The sequence below is a fragment of the Phyllobates terribilis genome, unplaced genomic scaffold (genome assembly GCF_046119375.1).
Source record: "Phyllobates terribilis strain yellow unplaced genomic scaffold, ASM4611937v1 Scaffold_8__6_contigs__length_399053987, whole genome shotgun sequence".
Classification (NCBI taxonomy): domain Eukaryota; kingdom Metazoa; phylum Chordata; class Amphibia; order Anura; family Dendrobatidae; genus Phyllobates; species Phyllobates terribilis.
Window position 1 is genome coordinate 172,815,979 of NW_027362768.1, and position 19,740 is coordinate 172,835,718.

The following is a 19,740-nucleotide window of genomic DNA, read 5'->3' on the forward strand; positions in this document are numbered from 1 at the left end:
AAACTATGTAATACTACATTTCTCCCGTGGTGGCGCTGTAGAGAAACTGAACATTTCTCTGCAGATTATGGCTGATTGCTCGGGATCCCAGCAGCAGTACATCTTGGAATCAGATTATCGATAAAAAAAGACTAAAGTAAAAAAAAACAAAAAAACAACTCCGATAAAGTGGCCTGTAATATGCAAATTTTGGGAAAGTTAATAAAAGTGGGCAGAATCTTTGCAATGAGCTCTTAGCTATGAGTTAAAGAGAACATCGCCATCTATCTGCCAAGTTGAAACTGCACCTGAAACTGTCAGGGGTTAAAAAAAAATATTTTACATCTAAAAGTAAATCATTGAAGTAAATGTAAAGGGGACAGATGTCATTTTTATAAAGCGGTAAGTAGATTTAATGTGATTTCTAATGAAATGCCTTCTCATACTACAACCTTTAATTGAGCGCTGACCTGTGTAAGTCTCAAGGATTTGATTTACTGGAACGTTTTATTTTGCTGGAATTCATCAGGATGAATAAATTAGCCTCGTACCGGTAACTGGATTATAAATTACATGTTAGCTGTTGTGAGGAGTGATAGCGGCAGAAAGAGACGAGGGAGACACCGAAATCTGCAACTTCATGCAAGATACTTAAAGGTGCACAGTACAGCAGATGCACCGGCTCCCTGACCCCATGGGCTTACACTCTAATTACCAGTTCTAGGGGTTGTTTGATACATTTACCCCTTTGTATTTGTTTGTCCATGTTTCAATGTTACAACCTGCGTTTATTAAATATACAGTTATAAATGTAACATTGTTAAAGGGGCAGTGACTGCTTAGCCTCCCACCAGGACAGCGACTACCAGTGATACATCGAAGTCCCACACCTGTGAGCACTGACTCATTCCTCCTGGTGCCGGATTATAGATTTTATTCACATCTTCTTCTTCATCTCTGGTATCACACCTGTGTCACATTATTTACTGACTCTTCAAAACAAATGTCCTCTTATAATCCCCACAAGTTTCCTGATCCTCTAACTATAAATGTTATATTCTTGTACATACAGGAACTTCTCACTAAATTAGAATATCATCAAAAAGTTAATTTATTTCAGTTCTTCAATACAAAAAGTGAAACTCCTATATTATATAGAGTCATTACAAACAGAGTGATCTATTATATAGAGTCATTACACACAGAGGGATCTATTATATAGAGTCATTACACACAGAGTGATCTATTTCACGTGTTTATTTCTGTTAATGTTGATGATTATGGCTTACAGCCAATGAAAACACAAAAGACATTATCTCAGTAAATTAGAATACTTTATAACAACAGCTTTAAAAATGATTTTAAAATCTGAAATGTTGTCCTACTGAAATGTATGTTCAGTAAATGCTCTCAATACTTGGTCGGCTCCTTTTGCACCAATTCCTGCATCAATGCGGCAATGTGGCATGGAGGCGATCAGCCTGTGGCTGCTGAGGTGTTATGGAAGCCCAGGTGGCTTTGATAGCAGCCTTCAGCTCGTCTGCATTGTTGGGTCTGGGGTCTCTCATCTTCCTCTGGACAATACCCCATAGATTCTCTATAATAGATTCTCTATGGGGTTAAGGTCAGGCGAGTTTGCTGCCAATCAAGCACAGTGATACTGTTGTGTGTAAACCAGGTATTGTTACTTTTGGCAGTGTGGACAGGGGCCAAGTCCTGCTGGAGAATGACATTTCCATCTCCAAAATGCTTGTCGGCAGAGGGAAGCATGAAGTGCTCTAAAATGTCCTGGTAGACGGCTGCGCTGACTTTGGTCTTGATAAAACACAGTGGACCTACACCAGCAGATGACATGGCCCCCCAAACCATCACTGATGGTGGAAACTTCACACTAGACCTCCAGCAGCTTGGATTGTGGCCTCTACACTCTTCCTCCAGACTCTGGGACCTTGTGGAGAGTGTCAATGACTGCCTTCTGGACATCTGTCAAGTCAGCAGTCTTCCCCATGATTGTGGAGCCTACTGAAACAGACTAAGGGACCTTTTTAAATGCTTAGGAAGCCTTTGCAGGTGTTTTTTGTTAATTATTTTAATTTACTGAGATAATGTCTTTTGTGTTTTCATTGGCTGTAAGCCATAATCATCAACATTAACAGAAATAAACACTTGAAATAGATCACTCTGTGTGTAATGACTCTATATAATATATGAGTTTCACTTTTCGTATTGAAGAACTGAAATAAATTAACTTTTTGATGATATTCTAATTTAGTGAGATGCACCTGTAGTAGCAGTATTATAGTAGTTACAGTTGTGCTCAAAAGTTGACATACCCCGGCAGAATTTTTCCTTTCTTGGCCTTGTTTCAGAGAATATGAAGGATAACAAAAAAACTTTTTCTCCACTCATGGTTATTGGTTGGGTGAAGCCATTTATTGTCAAACTACTGTGTTTTCTCTTTTTAAATCTTAATGACAACCAAAAACATCCAAATGACCCTGATCAAAAGTTCACACACCCTGGTGATATTGGATAACATGCACAGAATTTGACACAAATGGGTTTGAATGGCTACTAAAGGTAACATCCTCACCTGTGACCTGTTTGCTTGTAATCAGTGCATGTGCATAAAAGCTGAGTGAGTTTCTGGGATCCAGACAGACTCTTGCATCTTTCATCCAGACACTGACGTTTCTGGATTGCCAGTCATAGGGAAAGCAAAAGAATTGTCAACGGTAAAAGGTAGTTGAACTGTATAACACAGGAAAGGGATACAAGAAAATATCCAAGGGATTCATAATGCCAGTCAGCAGCGTTCAAACTGTGATTAACAAATGGAAAATCAGGAGCTCTGTAAACACCAAACCACGGTTAGGTAGACCAACAAAAATTTCGGCCACAACTGCCAGGAAAATTGTTCGGGATACAAAGGAAAACCCACAAATAACATCAGCTGAAATTCAGAACTCTCTGAAAACTAGCGGTGTGGCTGTTTCAAGATGCACATTAAGCAGGCACTTGAAGACAAATGGGCTGCATGGTTGAGTCGCCAGAAAAAAGCCATTACTGCACAAATGCAACAACAAAGTATCTCGCCTACAATACGCCAAACAGCACAGAGACAAGCCTCAAAACTTCTGGAGCAAGGTAATTTAGAGTGATGAGACCAAAATTGAACTTTTTGGCCACAAACATAAACGTTACATTTGGAGAGAGGTCAACAAGGCCTATGATGAAAAGAACACCATTCCTACAGTAAAGCACGGAGGTGGATCGCTGATGTTTTGGGGATGTGTGAGCTACAAAGGGAAACTTGGTAAAAGTTGAAGGAAAGGTGAATGCAGCACGTTATCAGCAAATACTGGAGGCAAATTTCCACTCATCAGCCCGGAAGCTGCGCATGGGACGTACTTGGATGTTCCAACATGACAACGATCCAAAACACAAAGCCAAGTCAACCTGTCATTGGCTACAGCAGAACAAAGTGAAGGTTCTGGAGTGGCCATCTCAGTCTCCTGACCTCAATATCATTGAGCCACTCTGGGGAGATCTCAAGCGCGCAGTTCATGCTAGACAGCCCAGGAATTTACAGGAACTGGAGGCTTTTTGCCAAGAAGAATGGGCAGCTTTACCATCTGAGAAAATAAAGAACCTCATCCACAACTACCACAAAAGACTTCAAACTGTCATTGATGTTAGAGGGGGCAATACACGGCATTAAGAACTGGGGTGTGTGAACTTTTGATCAGGGTCATTTGGATGTTTTTGGTTGTCATTAAGATTTAAAAAGAGAAAACCAGTAGTTTGACAAAAATGGCTTCACCCAACTAATAACCATGAGTGGAGAAAAAGTTTTTTTTATTATCATTAATATTCTCTGAAACAAGGCCAAGAAAGGAAAAATTCTGCCGGGGTATGCAAACTTTGAGCACAACTGTATCTATTATACATCTATTATCTATCTATCTATCTACAAGTGCTTCTCACAATATTAGAATTAATTAAAATTATGCTTTTGCGCATAACTGTATATTCTTGTACATAGGAGCAGTATTATAGTAGTTATATTCTTTTACATAGGGGGCAGTATTATAGTAGTTATATTCTTGTACATAGGAGCAGTATTATAGTAGTTACATTCTTGTACATAGGGGCAGTATTATAGTAGTTATATTCCTGTACATAGGGGCAGTATTATAGTAGTTATATTCTTATACATAGGGGGCAGTATTATAGTACTTATATTTTTGTACATAGGGGCAGCATTATAGTAGTTATATTCTTGTACAGTACAGACCAAAAGTTTGGACACACCTTCTCATTTAAAGATTTTTCTGTATTTTCATGACTATGAAAATTGTACATTCACACTGAAGGCATCAAAACGATGAATTAACACATGTGGAATTATATACTTAACAAAAAAGTGTGAAACAACTGAAAATATGTCTTATATTCTAGGTTCTTCAAAGTAGCCACCTGTTGATTTGATGACTGCTTTGCACACTCTTGGCATTCTCTTGATGAGCTTCAAGAGGTAGTCACCGGAAATGGTTTTCCCTTCACAGGTGTGCCCTGTCAGGTTTAATAAGTGGGATTTCTTGCCTTATAAATGGGGTTGGGACCATCAGTTGTGTTGAGCAGAAGTCAGGTGGATACACAGCTGATAGTCCTACTGAATAGTCTGTTAGCTGCTTTTTTCTTGCCATAATACAAATTCTAAGTAAAGAAAAACGAGTGGCCATCATTACTTTAAGAAATGAAGGTCAGTCAGTGCGAAAAATTGGGAAAACTTTGAAAGTGTCCCCAAGTGCAGTTGCAAAAACCATCAAACGCTACAAAGAAACTGGCTCACATGAGGACCGCCCCAGGAAAGGAAGACCAAGAGTCACCTCTGCTTCTGAGGATAAGTTTATCCGAGTCACCAGCCTCAGAAATCGCAAGTTAACAGCAGCTCAGATTAGAGACCAGGTCAATGCCACACAGAGTTCTAGCAGCAGACACATCTCTTCAACAACTGTTAAGAGGAGACTTTGTGCAGCAGGCCTTCATGGTAAAATAGCTGCTAGGAAACCACTGCTAAGGACAGGCAACAAGCAGAAGAGACTTGTTTGGGCTAAAGAACACAAGGAATGGACATTAGACCAGTGGAAATCTGTGCTTTGGTCTGATGAGTCCAAATTTGAGATCTTTGGTTCCAACCACCGTGTCTTTGTGCGACGCAGGAAAGGTGAACGGATGGACTCTACATGCCTGGTTCCCACCGTGAAGCATGGAGGAGGAGGTGTGATGGTGTGGGGGTGCTTTGCTGGTGACACTGTTGGGGATTTATTCAAAATTGAAGGCATACTGAACCAGCATGGCTACCACAGCATCTTGCAGCGGCATGCTATTCCATCCGGTTTGCGTTTAGTTGGACCATCATTTATTTTTCAACAGGACAATGACCCCAAACTCACCTCTAGGCTGTGTAAGGGCTATTTGACCAAGAAGGAGAGGGATGGGGTGCTACGCCAGATGACCTGGCCTCCACAGTCACCAGATCTGTACCCAATCGAGATGGTTTGGGGTGAGCTGGACCGCAGAGTGAAGGCAAAAGGGCCAACAAGTGCTAAGCATCTCTGGGAACTCCTTCAAGATTGTTGGAAGACCATTTCCGGTGACTACCTCTTGAAGCTCATCAAGAGAATGCCAAGAGTGTGCAAAGCAGTCATCAAAGCAAAAGGTGGCTACTTTGAAGAACCTAGAATATAAGACATATTTTCAGTTGTTTCTCACTTTTTTGTTAAGTATATAATTCCACATGTGGTAATTCATAGTTTTGATGCCTTCAGTGTCAATGTACAATTTTCATAGTCATGAAAATACAGAAAAATCTTTAAATGAGAAGGTGTGTCCAAACTTTTGGTCTGTACTGTACATAGGGGCAGTATTATAGTAGTTATATTCTTGTACATAGGACCAGTATTATAGTAGTTATATTCTTGTACATAAGGAACAGTAATATAGTAGCTATATTCTTGTACATAGGAGCAGTATTATAGTAGTTATATTCTTATACATAGGGGCAGTATTATAGTAGTTATATTCTTGTACATAGGAGCAGTATTATAGTAGTTATATTCTTATACATAGGGGCAGTATTATAGTAGTTATATTCTTGTACATAGGAGCAGTATTATAGTAGTTATATTCTTGTACATAGGGGGCAGTATTATAGTAGTTATATTCTTGTACATAGGAGCAGTATTATAGTAGTTATATTCTTGTACATAGGGGCAGTATTATAGTACTTATATTCTTGTACATAGGGGCAGTATTATAGTAGCTATATTCTTGTACATACGAGGCAGTATTATAGTAGTTATATTCTTGTACATAGGGGGCAGTATTATAGTAGTTATATTCTTGTACATAGGCAGCAGTATTATAGTAGTTATATTCTCGTACATAGGGGCAGTATTATAGTAGTTATATTCTTGTACATAGGAGCAGTATTATAGTAGTTATATTCTTGTACATAGGGGGCAGTATTATAGTAGTTATATTCTTATACATAGGGGCAGTATTATAGTAGTTATATTCTTGTACATAGGAGCAGTATTATAGTAGTTATATTCTTGTACATAGGAGCAGTATTATAGTAGTTATATTCTTGTACATAAGAACAGTATTATAGTAGTTATATTCTTGTACATAGGAGCAGTATTATAGTAGTTATATTCTTGTACATAGGGGCAGTATTATAGTAGTTATATTCTTGTACATAGGAGTAGTATTATAGTAGTTATATTCTTGTACAGAGGGGCAGTATTATAGTAGTTATATTCTCGTACATAGGGGCAGTATTATAGTAGTTATATTCTTGTACATAGGGGCAGTATTATAGTAGTTATATTCTTGTAAATAGGGGCAGTATTATAGTAGTTATATTCTTGTACATAGGCAGCAGTATTAAAGTAGTTATATTCTCGTACATAGGGGCAGTATTATAGTAGTTATATTCTTGTACATAGGAGCAGTATTATAGTAGTTATATTCTTGTACATAGGGGCAGTATTATAGTACTTATATTCTTGTACATAGGGGCAGTATTATAGTAGCTATATTCTTGTACATACGAGGCAGTATTATAGTAGTTATATTCTTGTACATAGGGGGCAGTATTATAGTAGTTATATTCTTGTACATAGGCAGCAGTATTATAGTAGTTATATTCTCGTACATAGGGGCAGTATTATAGTAGTTATATTCTTGTACATAGGAGCAGTATTATAGTAGTTATATTCTTGTACATAGGGGCAGTATTATAGTACTTATATTCTTGTACATAGGGGCAGTATTATAGTAGTTATACTCTTGTACATAGGGAGCAGTATTATAGTAGTTATATTCTTGTACATTAGAACTGTATTATAGTAGTTATATTCTCGTACATAGGGGAAGTATTATAGTAGTTATATTCTTGTACATAGTAGTAGTATTATAGTAGTTATATTCTTGTACATAGGGGCAGTATTATAGTAGTTATATTCTTGTACATAGGGGCAGTATTATAGTAGTTATATTCTCGTACATAGGGGCAGTATTATAGTAGTTATATTCTTGTACATAGGGGGCAGTATTATAGTAGTTATATTCTTGTACATAGGGGGCAGTATTATAGTAGTTATATTCTTGTACATAGGAGCAGTATTATAGTAGTTATATTCTTGTACATAGGGGCAGTATTATAGTAGTTATATTCTTGTACATAGGAGCAGTATTATAGTAGTTATATTCTTGTACATAGGGGCAGTATTACAGTCGTTATATTCTTGTACATAGGAGCAGTATTATAGTAGTTATATTCTTGTACATAGGGGCAGTATTATAGTAGTTATATTCTTGTACATACGAGGCAGTATTATAGCAGTTATATTCTTGTACATAGGGGGCAGTATTATAGTAGTTATATTCTTGTACATAGGCAGCAGTATTATAGTAGTTATATTCTCGTACATAGGGGCAGTATTATAGTAGTTATATTCTTGTACATAGGAGCAGTATTATAGTAGTTATATTCTTGTACATAGGGGCAGTATTATAGTACTTATATTCTTGTACATAGGGGCAGTATTATAGTAGTTATATTCTTGTAAATAGGGGCAGTATTATAGTAGTTATATTCTTGTACATAGGCAGCAGTATTAAAGTAGTTATATTCTCGTACATAGGGGCAGTATTATAGTAGTTATATTCTTGTACATAGGAGCAGTATTATAGTAGTTATATTCTTGTACATAGGGGCAGTATTATAGTACTTATATTCTTGTACATAGGGGCAGTATTATAGTAGCTATATTCTTGTACATACGAGGCAGTATTATAGTAGTTATATTCTTGTACATAGGGGGCAGTATTATAGTAGTTATATTCTTGTACATAGGCAGCAGTATTATAGTAGTTATATTCTCGTACATAGGGGCAGTATTATAGTAGTTATATTCTTGTACATAGGAGCAGTATTATAGTAGTTATATTCTTGTACATAGGGGCAGTATTATAGTACTTATATTCTTGTACATAGGGGCAGTATTATAGTAGTTATACTCTTGTACATAGGGAGCAGTATTATAGTAGTTATATTCTTGTACATTAGAACTGTATTATAGTAGTTATATTCTCGTACATAGGGGAAGTATTATAGTAGTTATATTCTTGTACATAGTAGTAGTATTATAGTAGTTATATTCTTGTACATAGGGGCAGTATTATAGTAGTTATATTCTTGTACATAGGGGCAGTATTATAGTAGTTATATTCTCGTACATAGGGGCAGTATTATAGTAGTTATATTCTTGTACATAGGGGGCAGTATTATAGTAGTTATATTCTTGTACATAGGGGGCAGTATTATAGTAGTTATATTCTTGTACATAGGAGCAGTATTATAGTAGTTATATTCTTGTACATAGGGGCAGTATTATAGTAGTTATATTCTTGTACATAGGAGCAGTATTATAGTAGTTATATTCTTGTACATAGGGGCAGTATTACAGTCGTTATATTCTTGTACATAGGAGCAGTATTATAGTAGTTATATTCTTGTACATAGGGGCAGTATTATAGTAGTTATATTGTTGTACATACGAGGCAGTATTATAGCAGTTATATTCTTGTACATAGGGGGCAGTATTATAGTAGTTATATTCTTGTACATAGGCAGCAGTATTATAGTAGTTATATTCTCGTACATAGGGGCAGTATTATAGTAGTTATATTCTTGTACATAGGAGCAGTATTATAGTAGTTATATTCTTGTACATAGGGGCAGTATTATAGTACTTATATTCTTGTACATAGGGGAAGTATTATAGTAGTTATACTCTTGTACATAGGGAGCAGTATTATAGTAGTTATATTCTTGTACATAAGAACTGTATTATAGTAGTTATATTCTCGTACATAGGGGAAGTATTATAGTAGTTATATTCTTGTACATAGTAGTAGTATTATAGTAGTTATATTCTTGTACATAGGGGCAGTATTATAGTAGTTATATTCTTGTACATAGGGTCAGTATTATAGTAGTTATATTCTTGTACATAGGAGCAGTATTATAGTAGTTATATTCTTGTACATAGGGGCAGTATTATAGTAGTTATATTCTTGTACATACGAGGCAGTATTATAGTAGTTATATTCTTGTACATAGTGGGCAGTATTATAGTAGTTATATTCTTGTATATAGGGGCAGTATTATAGTAGTTATATTCTTGTGCATAGGAGCAGTATTATAGTAGTTATATTCTTGTACATAGGCAGCAGTATTATAGTAGTTATATTCTCGTACATAGGGGCAGTATTATAGTAGTTATATTCTTGTACATAGGAGCAGTATTATAGTAGTTATATTCTTGTACATAGGGGCAGTATTATAGTACTTATATTCTTGTACATAGGGGCAGTATTATAGTAGTTATACTCTTGTACATAGGGAGCAGTATTATAGTAGTTATATTCTTGTACATAAGAACTGTATTATAGTAGTTATATTCTCGTACATAGGGGAAGTATTATAGTAATTATATTCTTGTACATAGTAGTAGTATTATAGTAGTTATATTCTTGTACATAGGGGCAGTATTATAGTAGTTATATTCTTGTACATAGGGGCAGTATTATAGTAGTTATATTCTCGTACATAGGGGCAGTATTATAGTAGTTATATTCTTGTACATAGGGGGCAGTATTATAGTAGTTATATTCTTGTACATAGGGGGCAGTATTATAGTAGTTATATTCTTGTACATAGGGGGCAGTATTATAGTAGTTATATTCTTGTACATAGGAGCAGTATTATAGTAGTTATATTCTTGTACATAGGGGCAGTATTATAGTAGTTATATTCTTGTACATAGGAGCAGTATTATAGTAGTTATATTCTTGTACATAGGGGGCAGTATTATAGTAGTTACAGTGGCATGTAAAGTTTGGGCACCCCTGGTCAAAATTACTGTTATTGTGAACAGTTAAGCAATTTAAAGATTAAATGATCTCTTCATGGAAGAGTCATCAGAAGAAAACCTCTCCTACGTCCTCACCATAAAATTCAGTCAGAAGTCTGCAAAAGAACATCTAAACTAACCTGATGCATTTTGGAAACAAGTCCTGTGGACCGATGAGGTTAAAATAGAACTCTTTGGCTGCAATGATCACAGGTATGTGTGCAGGAAAAAAAAGAACAGAATTTCAGGAAAGAACATCTTGCCAACCGTTAAGCATGGGGGAGGATCAATCATGCTTTGTGGTTGTGTTGCAGCCAATGGCACGCCCCAGGAATCTCACAGAACTAGGAGAATTGTCCAAGAAAGAATGGCTGAAAATCCCTCAAACAAGAATTGAAAGACCCTTGTCTGGCTACAAAAAGCGTTTACAAGCTGTGATACTTTCATAAGAAGGCGCTACTAGGTACTAACCATGCAGAGTGCCAAAACTTTTGCATTGGCCCATTTTCCTTTTTGTAATTTGTAAAATGTAAAAGAAAAAAAATATATATATATATTTTTCCTAAAATACAAAAAGAGATGCGTCATCTTTAACTTTAGGTTTTTTAGAGATCATTCCATCATCAACTTGCTTAACTGTTCACAATAACCATTAATCTTGACCAGGGGTGCCCAAACTTTTTACATGCCACTGTAGATAGAAAGATAGAAATGACTTTTGCGCTGTTTATAATTGTTTATTTGCCCCCTATACATGGATCTAAGGCACTGACTGCAGGTGACAACATATTCCCACTGACTTTTACATTTTGTGATCGCCGGTGTAATGGGTCTTATTATTAGCTCTGAGCATCCATCCACTGTGGCTATTGTCTTAACGTAATTGCTGCAGCTCTTAGGAAGTCCGGCATCTGTGCTCTTTTTGTCTCTGTAAACACTCTGGGTTCTGTAGGGAAAACTGAAATGTGGAGTTTCCCATATAGTAAACAGATCTCACATTGTTCATGGTCCAAAACCAGGGGGTGAGGGGTATTGGGGCTTAAAGGGAATAAACATAACAGAGTGCTGCTAATGTTTATCTTCTTTCTATATGTAGCAAACGCTATTAATCATATTTATAAGGTGATGATCCAACCATCTCTATATAGACATGTAGCACCCTGAGGATTCCGCTGCTACAGGGGTATTGCACCTCAACCCAGAGGTGTGATATTCCACTCCCGGGTAAGGATGGAGAGTGGAACTGAGCTCGGTAGGCTGCATGCACTACACACATCCCATTTCCGAGGAACAGGCCGACGGTACTCCCACTTAGAAATGTGCAGGTACGACCGAGTCTGTTCCTGGCTGGAGTGGGAGGGGGGTGGTACATCCCAAGTAGTGTAGGGGCAGATAGGGGGAGCAGCCTGGGTAAAGATAGGAGCTCATTGGGTGCTGGTCACCTGAGCTCACACATAGAGGGATATATAAGGTGGGCACCAACTAAGAACAGGGTCAGATGCAGAGAGTCAGTCAGTTGCAGAGAACAAGTCAGGAGCAGAGGAGAGAAGAAAGACCCAGAGTGAGAGAGGAGAAAAGAGAGAAACCCAGAGGCACAGAAGAAAAGGACTCCAAGATCCCAACTAAAATCCCCGGGTGAAGAGTCGGCATCAGGGTACCGGAACCCAAGCTGGTGGGGGTAAAAACATTCCCCAGCCAGAGACCGGAGACCGTGGGCAGCATCTGCCACGGTCACCCACCACATCCACCCCGAAGGCACACCACATGAAGGGTCAGGGAACCCAGGGCCAAGGGTGTCCCAACAGAAGGCCCGAGGGAGCTGGACCTAGGTGGATAACTGGTGGGGACGGCCAGAGAACGGGACAGAAAGAGAGCTCAGGGCCACGCTCCGGACTTGTTTGGGGGTTGGCTGGATCCAGGACCTGGTGGACGCAGCACGGCTCGGGTGGTCACTCGAAGCTGGAGTGACCAGTACAACATCTGCAGTAAGTAAACACCCTTAACTGCACAACCCGACTCTGTCTTCACTGCCGTCTGCACTACACCACCACAACCCCCATCCTCTGCACCTGTCCCCTCTGAGGCTATACCCCTCCCGTTGGGGGTTATCCCACCAAGCTGCGCACCCACCATCAGCCTCAGCGGACCCTGCTGCAGCGGCGGCCACAGTGACCGCATCACAACGGGTGGCGTAGTCGACACAAAAGAACTCTTAACAACATCTGTAGGACTGCCACATACAACTCAGTTTGACGCCCTGGGCACGGACTGGGTCACAGCCGCTCGGAGACTACAACCCCCCATCTGATCCGGTGCCGGGTATTACCCCTCAAAAAGGAATATGTCCCAGGGGGCGCGTCAACTTTGGCGTAGTCGGCAGGATTACGTGCCCGCAACACCCGGGTACTGCGTGCCTGAAGAAAAGTGCAAGTTTACCTCAGAAAGAAGTCTCCCGCCGGTTCCGGAGGGTCCACGCCATCGGACTCCATCACCAGTCGTTTCCCGCCGATTGTCCGCCATTTCCAGCTTGTTCCCGCCATCTGCCGAGTTTCCCGCCACTGGGCGACGCTTCCCGCCAAATCCGAAGATTTCCCGCCTTGGAAGAGCAGCGGACGCCATTATGGGCGTGCCAAAGGAGGGCAAGAGGCCGCCTCCCATCGTGGGCCGGGACAGAAAATGGCGCCAAAAGTGGAAACCGCCCCCACCAACAGAGACTGTGATGCTAGAGGTGTCTGTCAGCGTGAAAGAACTACCCCTGGAGCTGACAGTCACCGAGTTGCCCCGGGACCGCCCTCGAAGTGGGAGGAGACGAAAGAAAAGAACGAAGATGGGTGCCGCCTGGGGCAGTCTGGAGCGAGCGCACCCGGAGGCAAGAGGTCTAACGAGGAGTAGCAGAGAAGCTCACCCGGAGATGTCCAGAGAGCAGAGCAGCACCGGCCCGCTGGCCAGGAGCCTGCTGGAAGAAGAGCAGAGCAGCACCGACCCGTTGGTCAGGAGCCTGCTGGACACCACGACCCCACTAGGCCTAGTGGAGGTCCTTGCACAGCTCCCCCGAGACCGGGAGTGTGCACAGACTGCCCTGGAGGGCCTCGCACGGAGGATGGCCCGGGTACAACGAGAGACATTGGCGGAGTGGAGCCGGGAGATGGCCCAGCAAACCAAGACCCGGAGCACGCCAGCCGAGATGAGGAAGCAGACCGCCTCTGAGGATGGCGCGGGAGGACCCAAGGCCGGAGACGGCGCCGAGGAGGGAGCCGAACGCATGGAGGCAGGTAAAGGGGACGCCTATACCCCAAGCCGTGACACCGCTTACCTGCCCCAGCTCCCCGTCGCAGAGCCCGAAAGTCCCCCTGCTGTGCCCGAAAACGCCATGTCACCGACGCAGACTAGGCCCCAACCGGAAGCCGCCGCCGCGACCCCTGTGACGTCACACGCCTCGACCCCGAGCGTGACCAAGCAGGAAGTACCACCAGCCTGGTCGCAGGGCCTAGAATTCCCGGGCGTCGCATCACCAACAGCGCCCCCTACCTCCGCGGAGCCTCCGGCCTGGTCGCAAGGCCAGGTAGCCCAGGGCGCCGCCGTATTAACGGTGCCCTTCACCTTCCAGGTGCCCCAGGCCTGGCCGCAAGGCCTGGGTAACCCGGGCGCCACCACCACCGCGCCCGCACCCGTAAAATCAAGGGTGCCGCGTCTGGGAGAGGACTTGTTTGCCCAGCACACGTGGCCGGACGGGCAGCCTTTCATCTGGCCCCAGAAGTATTACGAACTGGAGCACCAGAGGAGGGTTGGGGCCATGTGTGCACCCCTGATTCCGGCTCCGAAGCCCGTAATAAGGATCTCGCCCCCGCTAGCGGAAGCGCAGTTTGAGTGGGACCCCACCGGAGAAGATCTAATGGGGTTCACTCAGGAAACCAGGGCAGCTGCAGCGGAGCGTGCTGAGTGCTGCCGCCAACAGCTCGAGGAGTTTGCGAGGGAGCGGAGAGAGAGGCGGGTCCGGGAACAACAGGCCCAAATAAGGAGCGCCGAGCAAAAGAGCCGGACCAGGAGGGACCCCCGTGCAGCGCACAGTCCCCGTACCACCGGGACTGTAATAAAGTTCAACCAGCAGCACGGGTGGGGCTTCATTAGAGACAACAACACCCCCGGCGACGTCTTTGTCACGCGCAGAGACGTGGAGTCCCATCTGCCGGAGGGGCACAGAGGTCGTGACCTCTACATCGGAGACGAGGTCACCTTCACCCGGCACAAGTGTGCCAAAGGACCTTACGCCCTCCACGTACACCGCCTGACGGAGGAGGAGTTGCAGTGCGAGGAGGAGGAGCAAGAGGACCCTGACGGGTCTGAAGTTACAACCAGCTATAAGCAAAGAGCAGGAGGAAGACGCCGTTGAGTGCGGCAGAGCAGTGATGTAAATAGTTACCCGACCGGGTACCAAAGAAACTGTTGCTACGTATATATAGTCCCCGTTGGGACCAGCTGAGTAAACTGTTTACCAGTTAACCCCTTAATCCCACAGGCTGAGGACTGTGAGCAGCCATTCCCTTCCCTCTACCTGGCCGAGGACTGAGAGCGGCCAACTTCCCCTGTATATAGTTGCGCTTCCTAAAGCGCCCCCTACCGGTTTTATAGGAAAACCAGTTTTTCTAAGAGACTGTCGCACTTTTCCCGGACACACGTTGCACAGTGTCCGGAGGAGGAACCTGAAACAAGAGACGACGAGAATGTTGATATGAAAAGTTTTATATATATAATGTTTTATATGTTTTATTATGTTTATATGAAAAAAAAAAAAAAAAAATGTATGTTTTTGGTGTTATTTATGTCTTACAGCCCGAGGACGTGCTGTGATTTACCAGGGGGGAATGTAGCACCCTGAGGATTCGGCTGCTACAGGGGTATTGCACCTCAACCCAGAGGTGTGATATTCCACTCCCGGGTAAGGATGGAGAGTGGAACTGAGCTCGGTAGGCTGCATGCACTACACACATCCCATTTCCGAGGAACAGGCCGACGGTACTCCCACTTAGAAATGTGCAGGTACGACCGAGTCTGTTCCTGGCTGGAGTGGGAGGGGGGTGGTACATCCCAAGTAGTGTAGGGGCAGATAGGGGGAGCAGCCTGGGTAAAGATAGGAGCTCATTGGGTGCTGGTCACCTGAGCTCACACATAGAGGGATATATAAGGTGGGCACCAACTAAGAACAGGGTCAGATGCAGAGAGTCAGTCAGTTGCAGAGAACAAGTCAGGAGCAGAGGAGAGAAGAAAGACCCAGAGTGAGAGAGGAGAAAAGAGAGAGACCCAGAGGCACAGAAGAAAAGGACTCCAAGATCCCAACTAAAATCCCCGGGTGAAGAGTCGGCATCAGGGTACCGGAACCCAAGCTGGTGGGGGTAAAAACATTCCCCAGCCAGAGACCGGAGACCGTGGGCAGCATCTGCCACGGTCACCCACCACATCCACCCCGAAGGCACACCACATGAAGGGTCAGGGAACCCAGGGCCAAGGGTGTCCCAACAGAAGGCCCGAGGGAGCTGGACCTAGGTGGATAACTGGTGGGGACGGCCAGAGAACGGGACAGAAAGAGAGCTCAGGGCCACGCTCCGGACTTGTTTGGGGGTTGGCTGGATCCAGGACCTGGTGGACGCAGCACGGCTCGGGTGGTCACTCGAAGCTGGAGTGACCAGTACAACATCTGCAGTAAGTAAACACCCTTAACTGCACAACCCGACTCTGTCTTCACTGCCGTCTGCACTACACCACCACAACCCCCATCCTCTGCACCTGTCCCCTCTGAGGCTATACCCCTCCCGTTGGGGGTTATCCCACCAAGCTGCGCACCCACCATCAGCCTCAGCGGACCCTGCTGCAGCGGCGGCCACAGTGACCGCATCACAACGGGTGGCGTAGTCGACACAAAAGAACTCTTAACAACATCTGTAGGACTGCCACATACAACTCAGTTTGACGCCCTGGGCACGGACTGGGTCACAGCCGCTCGGAGACTACAACCCCCCATCTGATCCGGTGCCGGGTATTCCCCTCAAAAAGGAATATGTCCCAGGGGGCGCGTCAGACAGAGCTGAATGTATTCTTGGTTCTTATATTTGCTAAAACAATGCTGTTACATTGTACTAATACATGCAATATTTTTTATATGCTTTACTATATTGACCTGGTAATATCAAACTTATTTTTTTTATAAAAAAAAATGTTTTTAAAACTTTGAAAACTTTTAAATCTTTTGTTTTTTTTTTCATGTAGAAGAAGCTGAATGAATTCTCTAAGCTGCATAAAAATAAATATAAAAATAAGTTAAATATTTAAATACTTTACATATATATATTTTAGTTACTTACATTACTTTAACACAATTATAATGTTCTCGCTGTAGGTGTTCTAAGAAAAATAAAAATCAAACAATGAAATGTAAAAAAAAAATGTAAAAAAAAAAACCCAACCTGGATCAAATTGCACAAGACTTGCGCTTGTGTGTGTGAAATCCTGTCCCAACCTAGCTGAAATCTCCTGCACCTATGAAAAATAAAGATATATTCTTTTTAATTATATAACATATTATATTCTTCCTTTTTTACTTGATGTTTCAATGTCAAATGTTTAATACGTTTAAAAAAAAAAAATAGAGAGATTTTTTTCAATTAGAGAGAAAATGTAAAAACTTTTATAGAGCTGCCTTTAAACCCAAAACATTTAAGAAATAAAACAGTAAAATTAATAAATGAGGAAATAAAAATAAATAAATAAAATATTTAGTTTTATTAATAATTGATTTGATGCAGAAGAATTCTAAAAAAAATACAATAATACAAATATTAACATAATAAATAATAATATAACACAATAATAAATAATATGATATAATAATAATATAACATATTAATAATAATTATAATATAAAACTAATAATATGGCAAAATAATAAAATCGATAGCACATTCTAAAGAATATCCTGTCACTTTGAATGTAAGCCAATGAACGGTCTCTGGGGGTAGAAACTGAATAAGCAAAAAATTCTGAAAAAATGCAAGGCAAATAAATAAATGGTCATTGCTTAAAGGGGACGTCTATCCAGGCCTGACCATAGATTGGAGCAGGGAGCGGAGCTGTCTTATCTGCTTGCACACTCGTTGAGTTTGGCATGGCTTATCATCGTGGAGCAGGTTCTCACGGCCTCTTATCTTTGCCTTTACATTTCCTTGCACACATCACCACCGGTGGCCCCTCATAAATATGTTTCAGTAAAGCCTAAACACCTTCCGGATTTGGCAAGCAAAAATAGGTAAAGTCGTAGGAGCAGCAGAGTCGGCTCCAAGACCCGTTCTGTGGAAAGCCCTGAAATTGTGCAAGTTGACAAAAATTTTAATTGAAGCCACACAATCCCCAAGATATGACCTGGATTTACATGAATTCTGGAATATAAAAATTGGCTAAAACAGAATGTTGGAAATTTACATTGGCCACGTTTATGTGGCTATGTCCTATCTTAGACAAACCCATCTATATCTTATGATGGTAGCAAAAAAACATCCTGTGCCCACTTCTGTACATGTGCATGTATATGTTTTCCTAACTATTCCATTTAATTTCGTCAATGTATTTATATATTTCCAGAAACAACAACAGAGGAATGTCACAATGCAGAAACCTAAGAAAAGATGCCCCGGCTTCACCATAAAACATCTCTTCGTTGTGTAAGGTTTGGTATAACGTGAGGAATCTTACAGTATGTATTCTGGAAGACTTTCCCATTTTTCTTGGCATGTTACAGTTTCTTTTGTGATGCAGAACCAGCGTAAATGTTACACATCCCACAAAGGACCTCATTAGGCTTTTACTGTCAGTGGAGTACATTTTGCATCTTTTAGGTACTTAGCATTGTGAAGACTGATATTTTTATGAACAGCCTGCACTAAGCATGACCTGAGTGTAATCTGTTTTATTGCTGGGGGCTTGAAGTCATTATTAGAAGAGGACATATTTAAATGAAGTGTTTGGCATTTATCATTTTAGATTTTTATGTGACAATTTGCATACAAAAGCCTGACACTTCCCGTTTCCTGCAGCTTACTTGAAAGCTTTGCTGCATAGACTGGAACAGAATGAGCAGAGTCATCTCATTATCATTAGAGAGCAGATGAGTTCATTGCACTGATGGAGGCTCAAATAGGGCAAGATTATAATTTTAGATCATACACCTGCAAATGTAGACATTAGTCATGTGACTGATGTGATATATCTTGATTTTGCACAAGCATTTGTTACTGTACCACACAACAGCCTTATACTGAAGCTTCAGAAGCCAGGACTAAGGGACACGATATACACATAGGTAAAAAAAAACTGGTTAATGGACAGGAAAGAAACAGTTGTTGTAAATGATACATTATCTAAATGTTTAAAAGTCTGGAGTGGGGATCATAAGGATCTGTACTGTGAGAAGTGGGGACCACAAGGATCTGTAATGTGAGAAGTGGGGACCACAAGGATCTGTACTGTGAGAAGTGGGGACCACAAGGATCTGTACTGTGAGAAGTGGGGACCACAAGGATCTGTAATGTGAGAAGTGGGGACCACAAGGATCTGTACTGTGAGAAGTGTAGACCACAAGGATCTGTACTGTGAGTGGGGACCACAAGGATCTGTGCTGTAAGAAGTGGGGGCCACAAGGATCTGTGCTGTGAGAAGTGGGGACCACAAGGATCTGTGCTGTGAGAAGTGGGGACCACAAGGATCTGTGCTGTAAGAAGTGGGGGCCACAAGGATCTGTGCTGTGAGAAGTGGGGATCACAAAAGCATCTGTACTATGAGAAGTGGGGACCACAAGGATCTGTACTGTGAGAAGTGGGGATCACAAGGATCTGTATTGTGAGAAGTGGGGACCACAAGGATCTGTACTGTGAGAAGTGGGGATCACAAGGATCTGTATTGTGAGAAGTGGGGACCACAAGGATCTGTACTGTGAGAAGTGGGGACCACAAGGATCTTCACTGTGAGAAGTGGGGACCACAAAGATCTGTACTGTGAGAAGTGGGGACCACAAGGATCTGTACTGTGAGAAGTGGGGACCACAAGGATCTGTACTGTGAGTGGGGACCACAAGGATCTGTACTGTGAGAAGTGGGGACCACAAGGATCTGTACTGTGAGAAGTGGGGATCACAAGGATCTGTACTGTGAGAAGTGGGGACCATAAGGATCTTCACTGTGAGAAGTGGGGACCGCAAGGATCTTCACTGTGAGAAGTGGGGACCGCA

The 19,740-nt window shown here is 42.0% G+C and overlaps 1 protein-coding gene across 2 annotated transcripts in view; it reads right to left on the minus strand.

The window, feature by feature from the left end:
- LOC141157026 (FRAS1-related extracellular matrix protein 1-like) overlaps window positions 1-19,740 on the minus strand; it is a 264,796-nt gene that overhangs the window by 33,804 nt on the left and 211,252 nt on the right. For both annotated transcript variants that reach the window (XM_073643738.1, XM_073643739.1), the window contains one exon: window positions 16,928-17,000. In XM_073643738.1, the coding sequence (XP_073499839.1) occupies window positions 16,928-17,000 (73 nt within the window). The remainder of the gene's footprint in view (window positions 1-16,927; window positions 17,001-19,740) is intronic.